Source organism: Papio anubis, chromosome 16 (assembly GCF_008728515.1).
Source record: "Papio anubis isolate 15944 chromosome 16, Panubis1.0, whole genome shotgun sequence".
NCBI lineage: Eukaryota > Metazoa > Chordata > Mammalia > Primates > Cercopithecidae > Papio > Papio anubis.
The window spans coordinates 3,680,402-3,698,179 of record NC_044991.1 but is presented as its reverse complement, the minus strand read 5'-3'; the positions used below and the strand labels follow the sequence as shown (position 1 = coordinate 3,698,179).

Sequence of the window (17,778 nt, the reverse complement as noted above, 5' to 3'; positions counted from 1 at the left end):
ATCTCCGTCAGGGCCTGGTGTGGATGGCTCATTTGTGCACCATGATGTCTGGAATCTCAGGTGGGGGCTGGAAGCATCTAGACTCCCATTCATTTAAGAGCGTGGCGCCCTGGGCCTGCGTGACTCTAAGAGTAGGACTTTGGGTTGGATCACCCACTCCTGGCCTCTCCACACACTGAGTGTCCTCATGGCATAGTGGCCATGATAGTGGCCATGATATGCCTTGGGATAGTCAGACCTGTCGCTGGATGGTTCAAGGCTCCCGGTGAGACTGTCCGCAAACAAGGTGGAAGCTGCATTTTTCGTGACTGAGCCTCAGAAGTCACACACCGTACTCAGAAGTCGTGCCCCCTGTACACTTTTGGTGGAAGCAGTCACAAGCCTATTCTAATTCAAAGAGGGAGAAATTAGCCTCCATCTCTCGATGCTGGAGTGGCATAGTCCCCTCCTGAAAGAGCATGTGGGACGGGAGACAATGTGGCCACTTTTGGAAAATACCCTACTTGTTTCTAGTAATCTTGCTAGAGTCACTTATTATTGCTAGGAGCTTGTTAGTAGATGCCTTAGGATTTTCTGTACGCAGTGATATCATCAGCAAATAAAGAGACTCTTCTTTCTTTGCAAGACAAATGGTTTTTATAGGTATACCTTGGAGATAATGCATGTTTGATTCCAAACCACCACAAGAAAGCACCTATCATAATAAAACTAGCCACACAAGTTTTTGCTTTCTCAATGCATGTAAAAGTTATATTATACTTTAATTTATTAACATACAGTAGCATTGTGTCTAAAAAGTGTACATACCTGAATTCAAAACTACTTTATTGCTAAAAAATGCAAATGATCATCTGAGCCTTCAGCAAGTTGTAATCTTTTTCTCGGTGGGGGGGGGTCTTTTCTCGTATTGACAGCTGCAGACTGATCAGCGTGGTGGTTGCTGAAGTTGGGGTGGCTGTGGCAATTCGTTAAATTAAGACAACAGTTTGAAGTTTGCTGTGTCAACGGAGCCTTCTTTTCCTGGAAGAGTTCTCTGTAGCTTGCCGAGCTATTTGATGGCACTTTATCCACAGTAGGACTTCTTTCAAAACCCCAGTCAGTTCTCTCAAACCCTGCCGCTGCTTTATCAGCTAGGCTTGTGGAGTGTTCTAAATCCTTTGTTGTCATTTCAACAGTGTTCACAGCATCTTCATCAGGAATAGCTTCTGTCTCAAGAAACAGAAGTCCGGTCTTGGAGTCCAGTCATTCTGGAAAACAAACAAACAAACAAAACACCACTTTTTCCCGTCATTCATAAGAAGCATGTTCTCATCCATTCAGATTTTACGGTGAGACTGCAGTAATTCAGGCACATTTTCAGACTGTGTTTCTAATTCTGTTCTCTTTCTCTTTCCACCATGTGTGTAGTTACTTCCTCCACTGAAGTACTGAACCCCTCAAAGTCATCCACGAATGTTAGAATCAACTTCGAACTTCCTGTTAATGTTGCTGTTTTGACCTCTTCCCATGAATCACAAATTTCTTAATGGCATCTAGAAAAGCAGGTCCTTTCCATAAGGTTTTCAATGGACTTTGCCCAGTTCATCAGAGGAATCACTGTCTATGGCAGCTATAGCCTTATCAAGTATATTTCTCAAATAATGACTTGAAAGTTGAAAGTACTCCTTGATCCATGGTCTGCAGAATGAATATTGCATCAGCAGGCACGAACACAACTTTCATCTTCCTGCACGTCTCCATCAGAGCTCTTGCGGGACCAGGTGCATTGTCCATGAGCGGGAATATTTTGAACAAAATATTTCTTTCTGAGCAGTAGGTCTCAACAGTGGGCTTAAAATACTTGGTAAACCCTGCTGTAAACAAATGTGCTGTCATCCAGGCTTTGTTGTTCCATTTATAGAGCATGCTTCTTAAGGGCCCTAGAGTTTCAGAATGGTAAATGAGCATTGGCTTTAACTTGAAGTCACCAGCTGCTTTAGTCCCTAACAAGAGAGTCAGCTGGTCCTTAAGCTTTCAAGTGTGGCACTGACTCCTCTGCTCTAGCAATGAAAGTCATAGATGGCGTCTTCTTCCAGGGAAATCTATTGTTTAGAGTAGCCACCTTCATCAATTATCTTGACTAGATCTTCTGGAGAATGTGTTACAGCTTCTCCCTCAGCACCTGCTGCCTCATCGTGCACTTTTATGTGATGGAGACGGCTTCTTTCCTTAAACCTTATGAACTGACCTCTGTTAGCTTCCACCCTTTCTTCTGTAACTTCCTCACTTCTCTCAGCCTCCATAGAATTCAGGAGAGTTGGGGTCTTGCTCTGGACTAGGCTTTGGCTTAGGAGAATGTTGTAGCTGTTTCGATCTTCTATCCAGACCACTGAAACTTTGTCCACATCAGCAAGAAGCCGGTTTTGCCTTCTTAACATTCGTGTGTTCACTGGAGTAGCACTTTTAATTTCCTTCAAGAACTTTTCCTTTGCATTTCACAACCTGGCTGCTTGGCAAAAAAAAAAAAAAAAGGCTTACCTTTTGGCTCGTCTCAGCTTTTTGCATGCCTTCCTCACCAAGCGTAATCTTTCTGGCTTTTGATTTAAAGTGAGAGAACGTCCAACTCTTTCTTTACTTAACCCATTATAGGGTTTTTACTTGGCCTAATATCAATATTGTTGTGTCTCAGAAAATAGGAAGGCCCGAGGAGAGAGAGAGAGATGGGGAACTGCTGGTCAGCAGGGCAGTTGGAACACATACAAAACGTTTATTGATTAAGTTTGCTGTCTTACATGACATGGTTTGTGGTGCCTCAAAACAATTACGATAGTAACATCAAAGATCACTCATCACAGATCCCCATAAAAGATGTAATGATAATGAAAAAGTTTGAAATATTAAGAGAATTGCCAAAATGTGAAACAGAGTCACTATATGTGTGTGTGTGTGTGTGTATGTGTGTGTATATATATTATATGTGTGTGTGTGTGTGTGTGTATATATATATATATATATATATATATATATATATATATTTTTTTTTTTTTTTTGAGACAGGGCTTCACTCTGTTGCCCAGGCTGAAGTGCAGTGGTGTGATCTTAGCTCACTGCAACCTCTGTCTCCCAGGCTTAAGTGATTCTTCCACCTCAGTCTCCTGAGTAGCTGGAACTATAGGTGCCACCAACCTGGCTAATTTTTATATTTTTGGGTAGAGATGGGGTTTCGCCATGTTTCCCAGGCTGGTCTCGAACTCCTGGGCTCAATGGATCTGCCCACATCGGCCTCCCAAAGTGCTGGGATTACAGGCATGTGCCACTGCGCCTGGTCACGAAATATATGTTTTATTTAAAATATACTCTTGTAGATAGTTTATTCTTGGAGTTTGCTTTCTTAACTTTTTAGTGTGTGCTTAGACCACATATATGTGTGTATATATATTTTTTACATATACATATATATACACACACACATATATATTCATCTGATCTGTCCAACCTAATTATTTATATGGTTGGAGTTTAGGTTGCCATTTTCCTATTTATTTTCTATTTGTTTCATCTTTTCTTATTTTTTCTTTGTTCTTTTTTCCCTACCTTCTTTGGATGAATTGAGTATTTTTTTAAGTTAATGGAGTTTGGCTTTTTAGAGCAGTGTCAGCTTTGCAGAAAAATCGAGCAGGAGGTTAGAGAGGCCCCATGCGCTCCTCAGCGTCCTCCTTCAGCCCCAGCCTCCCTGAGATTAGCATCTCCCCTCACTGACTTTAGTGAGGCATATGTGTTACAATTGAGAAGTCAATATCGATACATTATTGTCAGCTCAAGTCCATAGTTTACACCAGAGTTGGCTTTTTGTGTTGTAGGTTTTGAAAGGTGTGGGTTTTGAAAGGTGTGCAGTGACATGAGTCCACCAAGAAAGTGTCATACAGTGTCATCCCCTGCCCTGAACCACCCTCGTGCCCTGCCTGGTCATCCCCTTCCACCCAACCCCTGGGCTTTTTACTGTCTCCATAGTTTCGCCTTTACCAGAATGTGACTTGGTTGAAATCCCGCAGTTGGAGCCTTTCCAGCCTGACTGCTTGCGCTACGGTTGCTTCTCTTCTCGTTGGCTTACTGGCTGTCCCCCTCCCGCGCCGGCGTTCATGACGGCTCTGCTCCTCGCAGTGTGCCTCTGGGAGTGACCGTGGATGGCCGCCTCCTGGTGGTGCGGCCGCTTTACTCTACTGCTTGGTCTGTGTCTGAAGACAAGTGGCAGCCAGTTTCCGGTGGTTTAGAGAGGCACTGGTTCCTCTGGCCTGGCTGGGTTGGGAGCCTTCAGTCTTAAACCACTGTTTTGTGGCCGACATGTCATGGAAGGTGCAGAATTGCGGGGAGGTTGGGTTTGCATTTTGTATGGATGTTGTCTTAGGTTCTTTTAGACACAGTAACTCAATACCCCCTGTACCCTTGCAACGGAGCTCTTCCTCTCTCCATTTCACAGATGGGGACACAGGAGATCAGAGAAATGAACCTGGCAGGTAGGAAAGCAGGGGCTTAAACAAGGCTTCATCGAATTTGACACCTTTGTGCTCTGAGGGCACTTTCTGAGAGCTGCTACAGAGCCCCATCATTGGCCCTGTCCTTCCCTCCTCTTTGCAGAGACTGCAGTGAAGACGTCAAGGGGATCTGTTTAGCCAGTGCCTCTCAGCTGAGAGGGACAGCGAATGTGATAGAAGGCACAATCAGGATTCAGAACGGGTTCAACTGCCTGCATTGCCAGCCGGGAACCAATCAAATGAATGAGCTAATAGGAATAAATGGCAAGTCCTACGTTCAGGTGCACGAGCCGATCAGTCGGCTCAGCAGAAGGCAGTGTGGACAGTTGGGGTTGACTTTGTCTTCCGTGGGAAGCGCGTGTGGTCACTTTGCCTGGATTACGGCAGTTGCCTCATGAATGATACCCCTGCATCCTCTTTGGCCTCATTCCATTGTTTCTATATCATCTTTCTGTGATGCAAATCTCTTACCTGCAGTGGCCCCCATTTGCATTTCATTACCTGCATTTGAGAGCATTGCCTGGGCCTCACCGCTGCCTCGGACATGGCCTTCCAGCCTCGGAACAGTCTCCTCCTACCTTAGCCGCAGCTTCCTCACTGCCCTTCAGCTGCCCTGGCCTCTGTTTCATTTCTGGGATGTGACGTGCTCCCTCGGGCCGCCGGGGCTCTGTCGCATGGTGCCTGAACTCTCTCTCATCTCTGCTCAGGCCTGACACCCTCCAAGTGGTTTTCCAGGCCCAGCCTGGTTCTGTGCTGTGATGGTGTGGCCACCCAGGTCCTCGTTAGCAGTAAATGTGCACTTGCCTGGCATGTGGTGAACGTTGGCTCAGCTGCCAGACTGTCATCCCTGTGAACAGAAGGGCCCTGTCTACCTGTCTACTTTTCCCCATCTGTGTCAAGGGACCCCAAGGCCACCCCATGGAGCCACACTCGTGGCTGTGATTCCTCACAGGGCAAGGATGCAGAGGAGACTCCATCAAGGGGTAAAGTCCAGAGGAAGTGGGGTGAGCTTCCAAGCCCTCTCCTGGCGGAGTCACACAGGACACACTGGATCACTCCAGCATGGGGCTGGGACGACCTGTCCGAAACATTGTGCCTGCTGGGGAAGCACATTAGAGACTCAGCACCGAGAATGTTAGTGGGGACTGGGCATACGGACACTCTCTGCTTGGCATGTGCCCAAATGTAGCCTCCTACGGGGAGAGCAGGTGCCCAGGGTGAACCATACTGCACAGTGTAGACCCGCCGAGTCAGCCAGATCAGTCAGGGAATGGTGGGAACTCTCCCGAAACCCACATTCTAGGCACCAGCCGGGGACCGGCCTTGCAAGCAGGACTCTCCGGGGATGGCATTCCCAGGCCTGCGTGTTTGACTCCTTCGCACACATCGATACTCAGGACTTGATTTTCTGGCACGTAGGAGGCTTTCAGTGTTTGTTGAACAGATGAGAGAACTAGTATCTGATGTGGTTCTGCCTTCTGCTGGACTGGTGCATTAACTGCTTTAATGTATTAATGGCTGACAGTGGAGTGCAGCTGTGACAGGAGGCGTCCTAGCTCTGTCCTTGCATGATCAGAGCCCAGCTTCTGTGTTGAGGGCTGGTGGCCAGGGGCCCCTGAGAGGACGTGGAAGGGAGTCTTTTAAGAGTTGAAGGAATCTGAAGTCTCTCAGGCCGTTGCTTGCGGAAGAGACTTCCTGAGCTGTTTCGGAGGCAGGTCAAGGCCTGTGTGCGGAAGGCACATTTGGTTTCGGCGTGGGGAAGACACTATGTTACGGTGAGATTAGCCTGGAAAGAGGAGGCTGGACTTTGTGGGGAGTTGGATCCTGGTCCAGGTGGAAGAGCCCTTTGTCAGAGAGGCAGGCGGAGTCTAACTTCTCCGTGAGCTGGCAGGTTTGCCTCCTGGTACTTCCAGCTGAGCTGATAGGAATTTATATTTCAACTCTTCTCTAAAATGCTCCCTGAGAAAATTTTATTCTACTTTTCTTCCGAAAAGCGCAGAAAGTGTTATTTGTTATTGGGAGGAGTGTGATGTTGTAATGGCAACAGGTGTAAGGCAAGCTGAGAGCATTTAAAAAAATTTATATTCACAGACTTTACCTTCTGTGAAACATTTCGCAAAAGGCCATTGTCTTCAGCCCTTCCTTTCTTCCCTCTGACCCATACGTTTTGTAAATTATATCCCTTTTCAAAGACACACGATCTCAATTGGAAAGGATATGCATGTTTACTTTTTATGAAGGGAATAATGTTAATATTATTACTAATGATATTTTTATAAGCGTAGAGTATTTTTGCTTACAAGATCCTGTTTTGCTGCCCAGGTACATGTTCACTAGCACAGGTGATCTGGGGGCCAGGTGTGGGAGGTGGGGTGCTGGGCTGGGGTATCCTGAGGGCAAATCTGATTTCTGGGCCTTAAGCAGACAGAGCCCGTGATCTGCCCAGGGGCCTTGGTGGAACCTGCGGGCAGCAGGCTGCTGGGAGGGCCCGGGCAGTCAGTGCCTCCCCGGGACAGGCTGCTGCGAGGGCCATGGGGTGGTCTTAGTCATTCCTTTCCTCAGCCGCCTGGCTCTGGGTTCCTTGGCCACGGTGTCTGCCTCCTTAGAGTGCCCTTGGAGGCTTCCTGGCCACTGAGTGGGGCCTTCTGTAGCCTGGACTCACCTCCGGAGCCAGGAGGGCCCAGACCACCCCCTCCCCGCCCCCCCGTGGCTTGGTGTGTCTCGCCCTCCGGAGGTGGAGCCGGGCGTCCGTGCTGCAGTCTTCTGAAGGCTGGTCTTCTCTGCTCCTAGTCTGAAGCCAGAATGCCAAGGCCATAGCTGTCAGTCTTTGCAGGTCTTCCAAAATACAAACCTTTTGTCTTTCAAAATGCAGACCTTTACTTTATGGGCTCTCAGTGCCATTCTTTTTTATTGTTTGGATTTCTGAGAACCCGTCTTCCCTACCTGAGTTTTGAACAAATTGAGAAATAAAGTTGTGGCAGATGGAGGCCAAATAATAACTATTTCTGCTCGAGAGCCTGAGATCCTGTCTTAGTGGGAGAGCCACTGAGTTGGCTGACCGACCCCAGGACCCATCAGGCTCGCCCACCCCATCAGAGCCGGCGCTGCGGGCCGGGCCCTGCCTGCCTGCTGTGGAACCTCTGAGAAGTGCGAGGGACTGAACCCATCTTCGCCTCTCCCCGTTTTAGCCTCCGTGGAGCGAGCATTTCTGGGAATAGAGCCAGTACAGGAGAGGCAGCAGCTGTGCTCCCTCCACCTGGACGCTGACTCCAGGTCTGTCTGCTATTCACATAACCATCAGGGCCTTGGACAGCCGGGGGCGTGGCCTCCCTTGGAGTGGCAGAGATCACAGTCCCTCAGGACAGACCAGTGGGGTGGTTAGAATGTGCTCCCCACGGCTCCGGAATTTGTCGAATAGGACATTAATTAAGTAATCCTAAGGCTTCTCTGTACTGGAGGCGGCCGCATACTCTGTGGTTTACTTCTCACCCTTAGTTCTGTGCGGCTGTATTGTTCGGCCGGGCTCGTCGGGATTCCTCCACGACATGACGCAAACTTGCAACACGCAGTATGTCCTAAATGTTAACATAAATCTGCTTCTGTTATCCAGTCTCTGGGGAGAAATTCAGTCTTAAAGGGTAACCATTGCAAGTTCAGGTCCAACGATGATGACAGTCAAAGGAATTCAAGTCTGGAGCCAAAATTTCTTACTCCTGTTAAATTTCAAATATATGAAAGCTCACAATTTGTCCTTCACTTGCTGCCGCGGCTCCATCTCAGCTGGACAGGTGCCGGGGTCTCACTGACACCATCGCAGCTCCTTCAGGCCTAAAAGTCCTGCCCATTAAACGCCGTATTTTGGACAGCCAAATTCAGGAGGCCTCCAAGCTTATCCCTGAATCGGCCCACGACATCTAGGAAACAGATCATCCCCAGGCCCCGGAGCAGTCACTGCAGAGATCCGCTCTCCGGAGCCCATCCTTCCTGCCGCCCAGTGTCACCAGAGGGCCTTGGCGTCATTCTAAGTGAAGGTGGCAAACGGAGTTTTCGCGGTTCTGCCCTCACAGAGATGCGACAGTTTGGAATCCAGAGCCCGTCACTTGAAATCCACCTGGGAGAAATCCCTCAGCAAGCGGGCAGGTCTGACTCGGCTCATTTTCCATTTCTAGGGACAGAAAAATCCTCAGTGCCGTGTAGGCATTTTCTGTGTTCTGTGCCACAGCGGCCGCCGTGCCTGTTCTTGTTAGGAGATGTCACGTGTGCTCTGGGTGTGTGCGCGGGTGTGTGTGTGTGTGTGTGTGTGTGAGAGAGAGAGAGAGAGAAACGTAGCGAGTGCTGGCTTCGTGTGTTCACATTCGACTTTCCAGACTTGGGAATACTGCTGGCCCGAAAGCAGTCGCTCAGCTCCACGCTTGTCTTACCTGGGGTCCCCTCCTGGGTTCTGGAGCTGGGGGTTCTGTGAGTGCTGTTTCCACATCACTGGGGCCTCCCGAGGGCTGACACCCTTGCTGTGTGCCCCGTCACCCTTCCTTCACTTGCAGATTCTGTGCACTCCGTGGCTGCGTCCCCTCACAGCACAGGGAGGCCTGCCTGGTTGACCACCTCCAGGAACGTTGTTCTCGACCCGTTTTCCAGTCCTGAGCCTATGGAAGAGGAGTATCAGTATCAAGTCCAGATCAGTCCTTCCACTTTCCTCCTGGGCTCTGAATGTCGGGTGCCATGTGGACAGCTGCCCGTGTAGACCTGCTCCCCTGTCACGCAAAGCTAGCACCTCCGTCCTGCCAGGTGGTGCCTGCAGACCCCTGCCCTCTTGGGCGCACAGGCAGCAGATCATCCCCCACTGTCGGAGAGGCTGCTCTGACGCTGCCTGCTGCAAGCTAGTACCTGCCTGGTGGCCTGAGCCCGCTTGGTGAGCTGCAGTTGCCTGTGCCCAACACCTCCTGTTCGGACTGAGACTGCATTACCTGTACCCTTACTGAGGCCAGTGGCCTGCCTGGCTTCCCCTAGCTGAGGCTCCTGGGGCCATCCCCAGTGTCACTCTCTGAGAGCAAAGCTGCCACAGGCAGTCATCTCCCAGTGCTGGCCGGGCCAGAGGCCCTGTGTGCTCACTAAAGAGTTAGAAGCCTAGGCCGGAACCCACAGGAGCCCCAGGCACAGCACCCGTCATTTTGCTGCCTTCTGATTCTCCTTTCTGCACAGGTTCATGGATTAGCAACCTTAGTTCCACCTGCAACCCTGGTTCCCCATGCCATGTAAGGCGACACATCCACAGGTTCCAGGGATTGGAACCTGGACATCTTTGGGGCTGGTTATTATTCTGCCTTCCACATTCACTGCTGTTGGGTACAGATTAAGTCTGTTAACCACGAGTCTGGTTGAAACCCTCCTTCTGCAAATGCCCCCGAGCAATGGCTGAGGCCCAAAGGGCAGCCTGCATAGGGAATGCCGTTCTCTTGTTGATGGGAGCTGCCTCTTTGTGTTCCTGCTGTGGGATGAGGCAGTGTGACCAGTCTTCTCTGGCCGCACCCCCCAGTGTCGTGTGTGTGCTCTCTTAGGTGGTGACACAGGAGTAATAGACCTGTCACTGCCTGGTACCTGCTGTGTCTTGAAATCTCTTCCACATTCCACTTACTTATTTCCTTGAGACCTCAGACAGTCCTAGAAGGCAGTGTTATTACTCTCGTGTTATTGGTAATGAAACGGAAGCCCAGAGGGGTTGTGTTACTTGCCAGGGTCACACAGCTCCTGAGTCCTAGAGCTGGGGCCCCATTCCTGGGCTGTTTGACTTGAAACTGCCCAGGCCCCTTTCCCTTTGATGCTATGCAGACCTTCCTCTGTTAGTATCTGAACTTAACCTGAGTTCACCCAACTATATCTCCGAGGGTAAAGCCACATGTCCACTGTTTTCAGCATCATGTCATCGGCACTTGGATTGTGGCCACGATGATGGTGCTGTCAGCGCCGGGCACATTTGCCATTGGCTTCCAGCAGGGCTGAGTTCTCGAGGTCCAGGTGGCCAGTGAGGTGGTCAGTTCCCAAAGACTGTTCTGGTCAATGAGCTATGCACTTGGATGCCTGATTTTCAATTTAGATATAAGTGTCTCACATTTACAAATAGAAATGTACCATTCAGTGTTCCCTGAGATGTGCGTGCTCATCACCTGACATCGGGAAATACTGGACTTTCCCTTCTCAAAATAGCACTCGGCGGCACCGCGAGGGGCTGTGCTGTGCAGTGCGTGTCCGCTTATTTGTTTCTCAAGATAAAATCTGCTTGTGAATTCGTCCTATTATCAAGCTGTTCCCTTTATCCCAGCTGCCTTTTTCCCTTTTGGAAAGTGTGTTTTATTTTATATGCCTATGATTCACATTATTATTTTTTCCTTAGGACAACTACACCTTTGCCCAACCTGGAATTCAAATGAAAGTGAAAATGTTAGAAGAACTCGTGAGCCGGATAGATGGTAAGCCAGCTTCCTGTGCAGCCCCTCTCTGTGGGAAGGGGGAGGTGGCCCCCAGCCCTCGGTGGGACAGGGTGCTGTCCTCATCTGCCGGTGGCATCCTGGCCTGCTCAGGATCCCTCATGGGCATCCTTCTGAGACAGCTGCTGGCGCGCAAGCTGCTCTTATTTCGTCTTAAGGCGATATCATCAGAATTCAGTACATTCGCTTTGCAGGAGAGTAGTGAGTGTGCACCCGAAGCAGGCAGTGCTCACTCCTTATTAAGTTTGGTGATTATCATAGTCTAGGTGACAGATGGTTGGTTGTGGTGGTCCTTCGGTACTCTGTTCCCTGGCTCTGTACATCATTTTTCTATCAAGGATGCTAGAATAATCCTCCATGGAATCTAACTAATTACTGAGTCTGGAAATAACATCTTTAATATTACAGAAAAATGACAGTGTGTGCTCAGGCAGTTTCAGATTATGCTTTCATGTTTAAGTGGGGGCTTTGAAATACTCTTTACCTTCATCTTTAAAATAATTCCCCCTGCGATGTGCTGACTGTCATATTACAATAGCAGAGTTTAATTAAATGGAAGTTGAGAGATAATGCTTGCCCGTTCCAGGCATATTCTCCTGATAGTTTGTTAAATTCATGAACAGAGCATTAAGCAAGTGATGCCAAGCAGAACCAGGCCTGCATTTGTGATACCAGCTGGTCAGCGATGAGCTATGGAAGAGAGACATGCTCTTTCACAAAGAGTTCTACGCGTGCTTGGCAAATTATTTCACACAACGTGGAGAGAAATTGCACTTTGTTGGAAACTTAGCCCTGGCCATGTGCCTTGCAGGGTCCTGCCCGCTCGGCGTCGCAGGTCACCGCGCCGTTTCCCCTCCCTGCGCCTTTAGCATGGAAGGCTGTGACAGCAGTCTTCACGGGGAAGGCGCTCGGTTTGGGAAACTGCTGAGTGATATTCTAAAGTGGACTCCTACAAATTACAAACTCCATTTTGTTCCTTGATTGAATCTGATTTTTAACTCTGTTTCTAACGATTGCTACCTAATTTCCATATCAGGAAGTTGTATGCAGCTCTTCTGATAATACTTTCAGTATTACATTTAGCTGCTTTTCAGTCTATCATCTGTTAAAAATACTGTTTTTGCCTCCGTCAGTGCGCTCCTGGGCACTCATCGCACGCTGCACCCTGAGGTCTTGTTTGGGTACGGTTGGATTCTTTTCCCTGCCAGCACTTTCACAAGCGTTCCCCAGCCCCATTGAGCTCTTTGAAATATGGTTTGCAGTAGATGTGAATTACACGTTCTTCGCAGGTTCTTCCTTTCCTGCTTGTGCCCCTTGGAAGGCATATTTCATGTTTTCTTGGAGGTTAGAAACTTGTGGTTAGTGCTCGTTTGTTCCAGTGCTGCAGTTTGGGAAATACTTGAATTGATTTTCTCTGGTGCTGTGGTTTAGAAAGAAGCACATTGCGGATTTGCTGGATGATTGTTTAAAAGAGCAGCAACCAAAGGAACCCCAACGAAATCTGTACTTTTTGGTAAATCATATTTTTATTTTCAGCACAGCCTTCTGAGCAGGCTTACTTTCATGGCAATACCCTTTTGTTTAAAGTTGATTGTGCTTCACAGCAGACAAAGATGTGTGTTGCTGTAAAGAGGTTAAACCGTGTAACTTGTTCCTGTTCTTCTAATGAAACCCTAAGGAATTTCTCTCATGGCCTCAAAATAAGAATACCCAGGCTGCTAAAGCAGTACATAGAATTTCTCGCGTTGGAGCTCTCAGACTGGTGGGAGCCATCATGCCTGAGCAAGCTTGGGAGAAGCATCTGCAGGCCTTGACCATGTGAAGCTCCCCTCCCCAGTTTCATCACTTGCCTCCTAGAGGAAGGATTTGTGGGTTGGAACTTTTGCAGGGATTGTAAAGATTTTATTAAGGGCAGAGAATATTCTAGGAAAATTCAAGAAAAAATTCAAGAAGAAATTGCTTAAAAAAGACAAGCCTGTCAGGCCGGGCACGGTGGCTCAAGCCTGTAATCTCAGAACTTTGGGAGGCTGAGGTGGGCGGATAACGAGGTCAGGAGATCGAGACCATCCTGGTTAACACAGTGAAACCCTCGGCCTCTACTAAAAATACAAAAACTAGCCGGGGTGGTGGCACCTGTAGTCCCAGCTATTCAGGAGGCTGAGGCAGGAGAATGGCGTGAACCCGGGAGGCGGAGCTTGCAGTGAGCCGGTGCAGACGGCACCACTGCACTCCAGCCTGGGCGACAGAACGAGACTCCATCTCAAAAACAAACAAACAAACAAACAAAAACAAAACGCCTCTCCTCATTTCCGCGTTTTAGGAGGACAGCATTTATTTCAGAAAATTTTGATAATTCGGTGAAGGAAAACATCTTCATGGACTGGTTGAGAATGGAGAGGTTTTGCGGACATTGCCCAGATGGGAATACTTCAGAAAAGAGCTGAATTGCTCTGCAAAGTCAAGTGGAATTTCAGCAGTGGTGGCGTGAGGATAAGGGCTCATCAGGAGCCAGCAGAGAGCTGGAGGAGGGGGAGGTCTTGGGGATGGAGGGAAGCCTGGTGAGGGGCGAGAGGGCAGATCGGAAGACGGACATCACTCTCGTTTTCTTGTGGTAAGGAGTTGTGAAAGAGTCTCTCAGAAGCACTTCTGAGTAGTTTCTTCCTATCTTGAGAAGTACTGTGACCCTTCTCTGTCATCCCTAAGCCTTTAGAAAAAGTCTGCCGCGGAGACACGAAGGTACTGAGAATGAAGAGAGAGGGCTGTGTCTGTAATGGAAGCCGTGTGGAAAGGAGGATGGGCAGCCTTCAGGGTGTGTGTGTGCTGGGCGGGCAGTAAAGCGAGAGGCAAGCTCGTGGATGCGAAACTCCCCGGGAATCCCCTTCCGGACAGACACTGTATGAGCTCCCACAGAGTCAGAGAGGGTGACTGGAGCCACTGAATTTGGAGTGAAAGAAAAAGGTGAGAGTAGGAGGAACATGCATTTTCTTTCTTTTTCTTTTTGAGACAGTCTTGTTTCTGTCACCCAGGTTGGAGTGCTGGGTGGCGCCGAGCTGCTCACTGCAAGCCTCGGGCCTCCCAGGTTCACGCCATTCTCCTGCCTACCCAAGTAGCTGACTACAGGCTCGGGCCACCACGTCTGGCTAATTTTTTGGTATTTTTAGTAGAGATGGAGTTTAACTGTTCACAGGATGGTCTCGATCTCCTGACTCCTCGCACCTGGCCCTTGCTGCGCCTCCCAAAGTGCTGGGATTACAGGCGTGAGCAACCGTGCCTGGCCGGAACATGCATTTTCAGTCGTGGCAGGCTAGATAATTTCAACCACGTTTCCCACTGGATAAGAGTGTTTTTGTTTGTTTGGTTGGTTGGTTGTTTGTTTTTTGCCAACAAACAAAGCAAAAAGAAAGAGGCTAGGGCGCTGCGGTGGCTCACGCCTCTATAATCCCAAAGCACTTTGGGAGGCCAAGGTGGTGGATCACGAGGTCAGGGAGGCCTAGACCATCCTTGGCTTAACACGGTAGTTCCGCCTCTCCTAAAAATACAAAAATGGGCGAGGTGGCGGCTTCGTAGTCCCAGCTACTCGGGAGGCTGAGGCAGGAGAATGGCGTAAACCCGGGAGGTGGAGCTTGCAGTGAGCCGAGATGGCGCCACTGCACTCCAGCCTGGGCGACAGAGCGAGACTCCGTCTCAAAAAAAAAAAAAAAAAAGAAGAAAGAAAGAAAAAAATAAATGTCTTAAAAGCATTGAACTGCTATCTACAAAATAAGGACTTCCTGGGCCAGAGTGGTGCTAGGACCCAGCTAGGTATGCCCAGCACTAAAGCCCCCGTTGTTCTGAGTGTGTGTTTGCTGATGCAGAAGAAATCATCCCAAAGCTAGTTGTAGTTTGGACGCCTCATGTCGTGCTTGGATCCAACCCATTTAGTCAGGATAGGGATCTGAGAAATGCCCATATAGTTTCCGAGACCCAGAATAGTGACACGTGAGGGTAAAGCGGAAGTGATACACCCTCATAAAATCTAGGTTCCAACCTGACAGGACCTGGGTTGTTTGAACCTTAATTATGGTGAGTCTGTACTGGAGTTCCCCAAAATGCTAGCGAGAAGCAACACAAAATCTTTTTTTTGGAGGAAGTTACAACTCAAATTGTAATTTTTTTTTTTTTTTTTTTAAATAACCCCAAACAGCTTTTTCAAATACAATGACCCATACACATGAGCCCAGCAGGTGGAGGCTGCGGTGAGCCGAGATCGCGTCATTGCACTCCAGCCTGGGCAACAAGAGTGAAATCGTCACACACACACACACACACACAGAGTTGGATGATGTTTTTGTGGCCAGAAATATGCCATTGGAAGTTAACTGTTATTCTATCAATCAGCCTGTGGTAAAATTGGTTTCATTATATGTCGTTTTGCTTCAGGTCACAGCTTCCAAGAACCTATGCATGATTCTAAGTGAGTATTTGGTGGCAAGTGCTGCCAAGTTCCACAGGCACCAGCCTAGAAAAGACTTCAGAGATAAGAGTATAAATCTGGAGTTTTACCCCAAATTTAATTCTTTTATATAATCTTTTGGAATATTTTAAGGGCTTGGCATTTTTCTTCAGGAATAATAATTTTTCTGAAAAATTACTGAAACAAGGCTTATGGCCAAGTGGAATTAAATAACTAAAAATTAAGTATAAGTCTTAAAGTTTATTTTGTTTTATGTTAGAATAGGGCATGTGTCCAGCAACTCCACAAAAAATAGAATTAGGATGTCATCTAATCGGTATTATCCTGCCTTGTGTTACTTAAAATTTTATAAGCATTTGTAGGCTTAAAGAGGATACACTGTTCATTCTAAAATTATCTAGTTAATATGTTCTCAGTATTTGTATTAATTGTCAGTCTGTTCCCTACTTAGCAAAGGATTTCGTATGTAAAATCAACAGTTCACACCAATTATTTAGTAATTTACTGCTGTAATAATAAATGTACATTTACTCTCCAACTGACAGAATTTCAACATGTAAATCACATGATGAGATTTCCACATCGAGAACGCTTGCACATACTTGAAATTCCACGTTTTTGCAGTGAATCCTAATGATGTCCCATGTACGTTTAGTTGTTGCATCTGTTACATGTGATGTTAACCTCTGAAATCACGTGATCCCTCATTGCCCCCCAAGATAGAATGGCCAGAAAAGTGGGCTTTCAGCCCTAGCCTTTCCAAAGGCTGGAGTCAGAGCCCCTCTGTCTGAATTCTGGGGCCAGCCTCACCTGGGACTCAGATTCATGCATCTTTTGTGACATAGATGATGTCTGTGTAAATGAGATATTTGCTACATTTTTTGATTAAAAAACCATGGAGAACTTACTTCAATATTTAAAAAGAATATTTGAAAACCTCAGCAGATACGTCCATTTGATTATGTCCATTCTCGATTTTTTCAGGTTTAAAGATCAGATCATAAACAACTGCACTGCAGATCAGAGAACTGTCCCATTGGGGGTGACACTGGCCCTAAAAGGGAAGCTCATGGATTGTTTCTGGTGCCACAGTGATGGTGCCTGGGCACCCATGGACGAGAGGAGTGGGCAGAGCTGTTCCCTGGGGCCCTGGTGCTGGTAGGCTCTACCCTCACGTTGGGTCAGGAGGAGCTGCTGGCAAAACCTGGTCATCGCTAAGCTGATCTGAACTTAGCTTGCAAGGAACAGCAACCCAAAGCCTTCCCAGCAACAGCATCGAAGCCGTTGCCGGGGCCACCTAGCGGGTGTAGGATGGCCCACAGCCATGTGCCTCCTGAGTTTTCTCCTGCAAACTGTGCCTTCGCCTCTCTTTAGTAGAAATTGGGAACAACTAGATCTCTCTACTTTCTAACCCCTGGAACCTCCAAGGGCTAGGGGCGCCAGGCTGAGCAAATAAAAATAGAGAACGCTAGTTAAACTTCAGTTTCATATAAACAGTGAACTTCTTTTTAATATGAGTACGCCCTGAGCAGTGTTTGGCACACGCTGAAATTCAGAGTTCACTGAGTCTTCTGTATTTGTCTGGTAATCCTCCAAGGGTGAATTCTGCGTGGGGTGAAGTGGAATTCGGTCCCAGGCTTGAGCTCCAGGCTACCCTTTCCTCCCCGAGGTTGCAGATGACAAGAATGTTGCCTTAAATGTAATATTTGAAATTAAAGCACACCCTACACACACATACGGGTATACACACACACCCTACACACACATGCCTGTATACACACACACCCTACACACACATGCCTATATACACACACCCTGCACACACGCCTATATACACACACCCATCAGATACACATACACACACCTACAGATGCACCCCTATATACACATACACCCCTACACACATGCCTGTATACACACATAGCCTCATATACACACACCCCTACACACACTCCTATACACACACCTGCCTTACACGCATACACACACCTACATATGCACCCCTATACACACACACCCCTACACACATGCCTGTGTACATACACGCTCATACACGCACACATCCCTTCACAGATGCCTATACACACACCTGCCATATACACATACACACTCCTATACACACACTCCTGCACACATGCCTATATACATACTCCTCATACATACACACACACCGCTGCACACGCCTGTATACACACACTGATACACACACCCGATTCATACACACCTACACACATGCCTGTATACACACATCCCTCATACACACACCCCTACACACACCTGCCACATACACATATATACACACTCCTATATACACACACCCCTCATATATACA

The 17,778-nt window shown here is 47.9% G+C and overlaps 1 protein-coding gene across 1 annotated transcript in view; it reads left to right on the top strand.

Moving 5' to 3' along the window:
* TBC1D22A (TBC1 domain family member 22A) overlaps positions 1–17,778 on the top strand; it is a 414,384-nt gene that overhangs the window by 226,777 nt on the left and 169,829 nt on the right. The window contains 1 exon segment of the mRNA XM_031656180.1: positions 10,900–10,975. Within this exon segment, the coding sequence (XP_031512040.1) occupies positions 10,900–10,975 (76 nt within the window).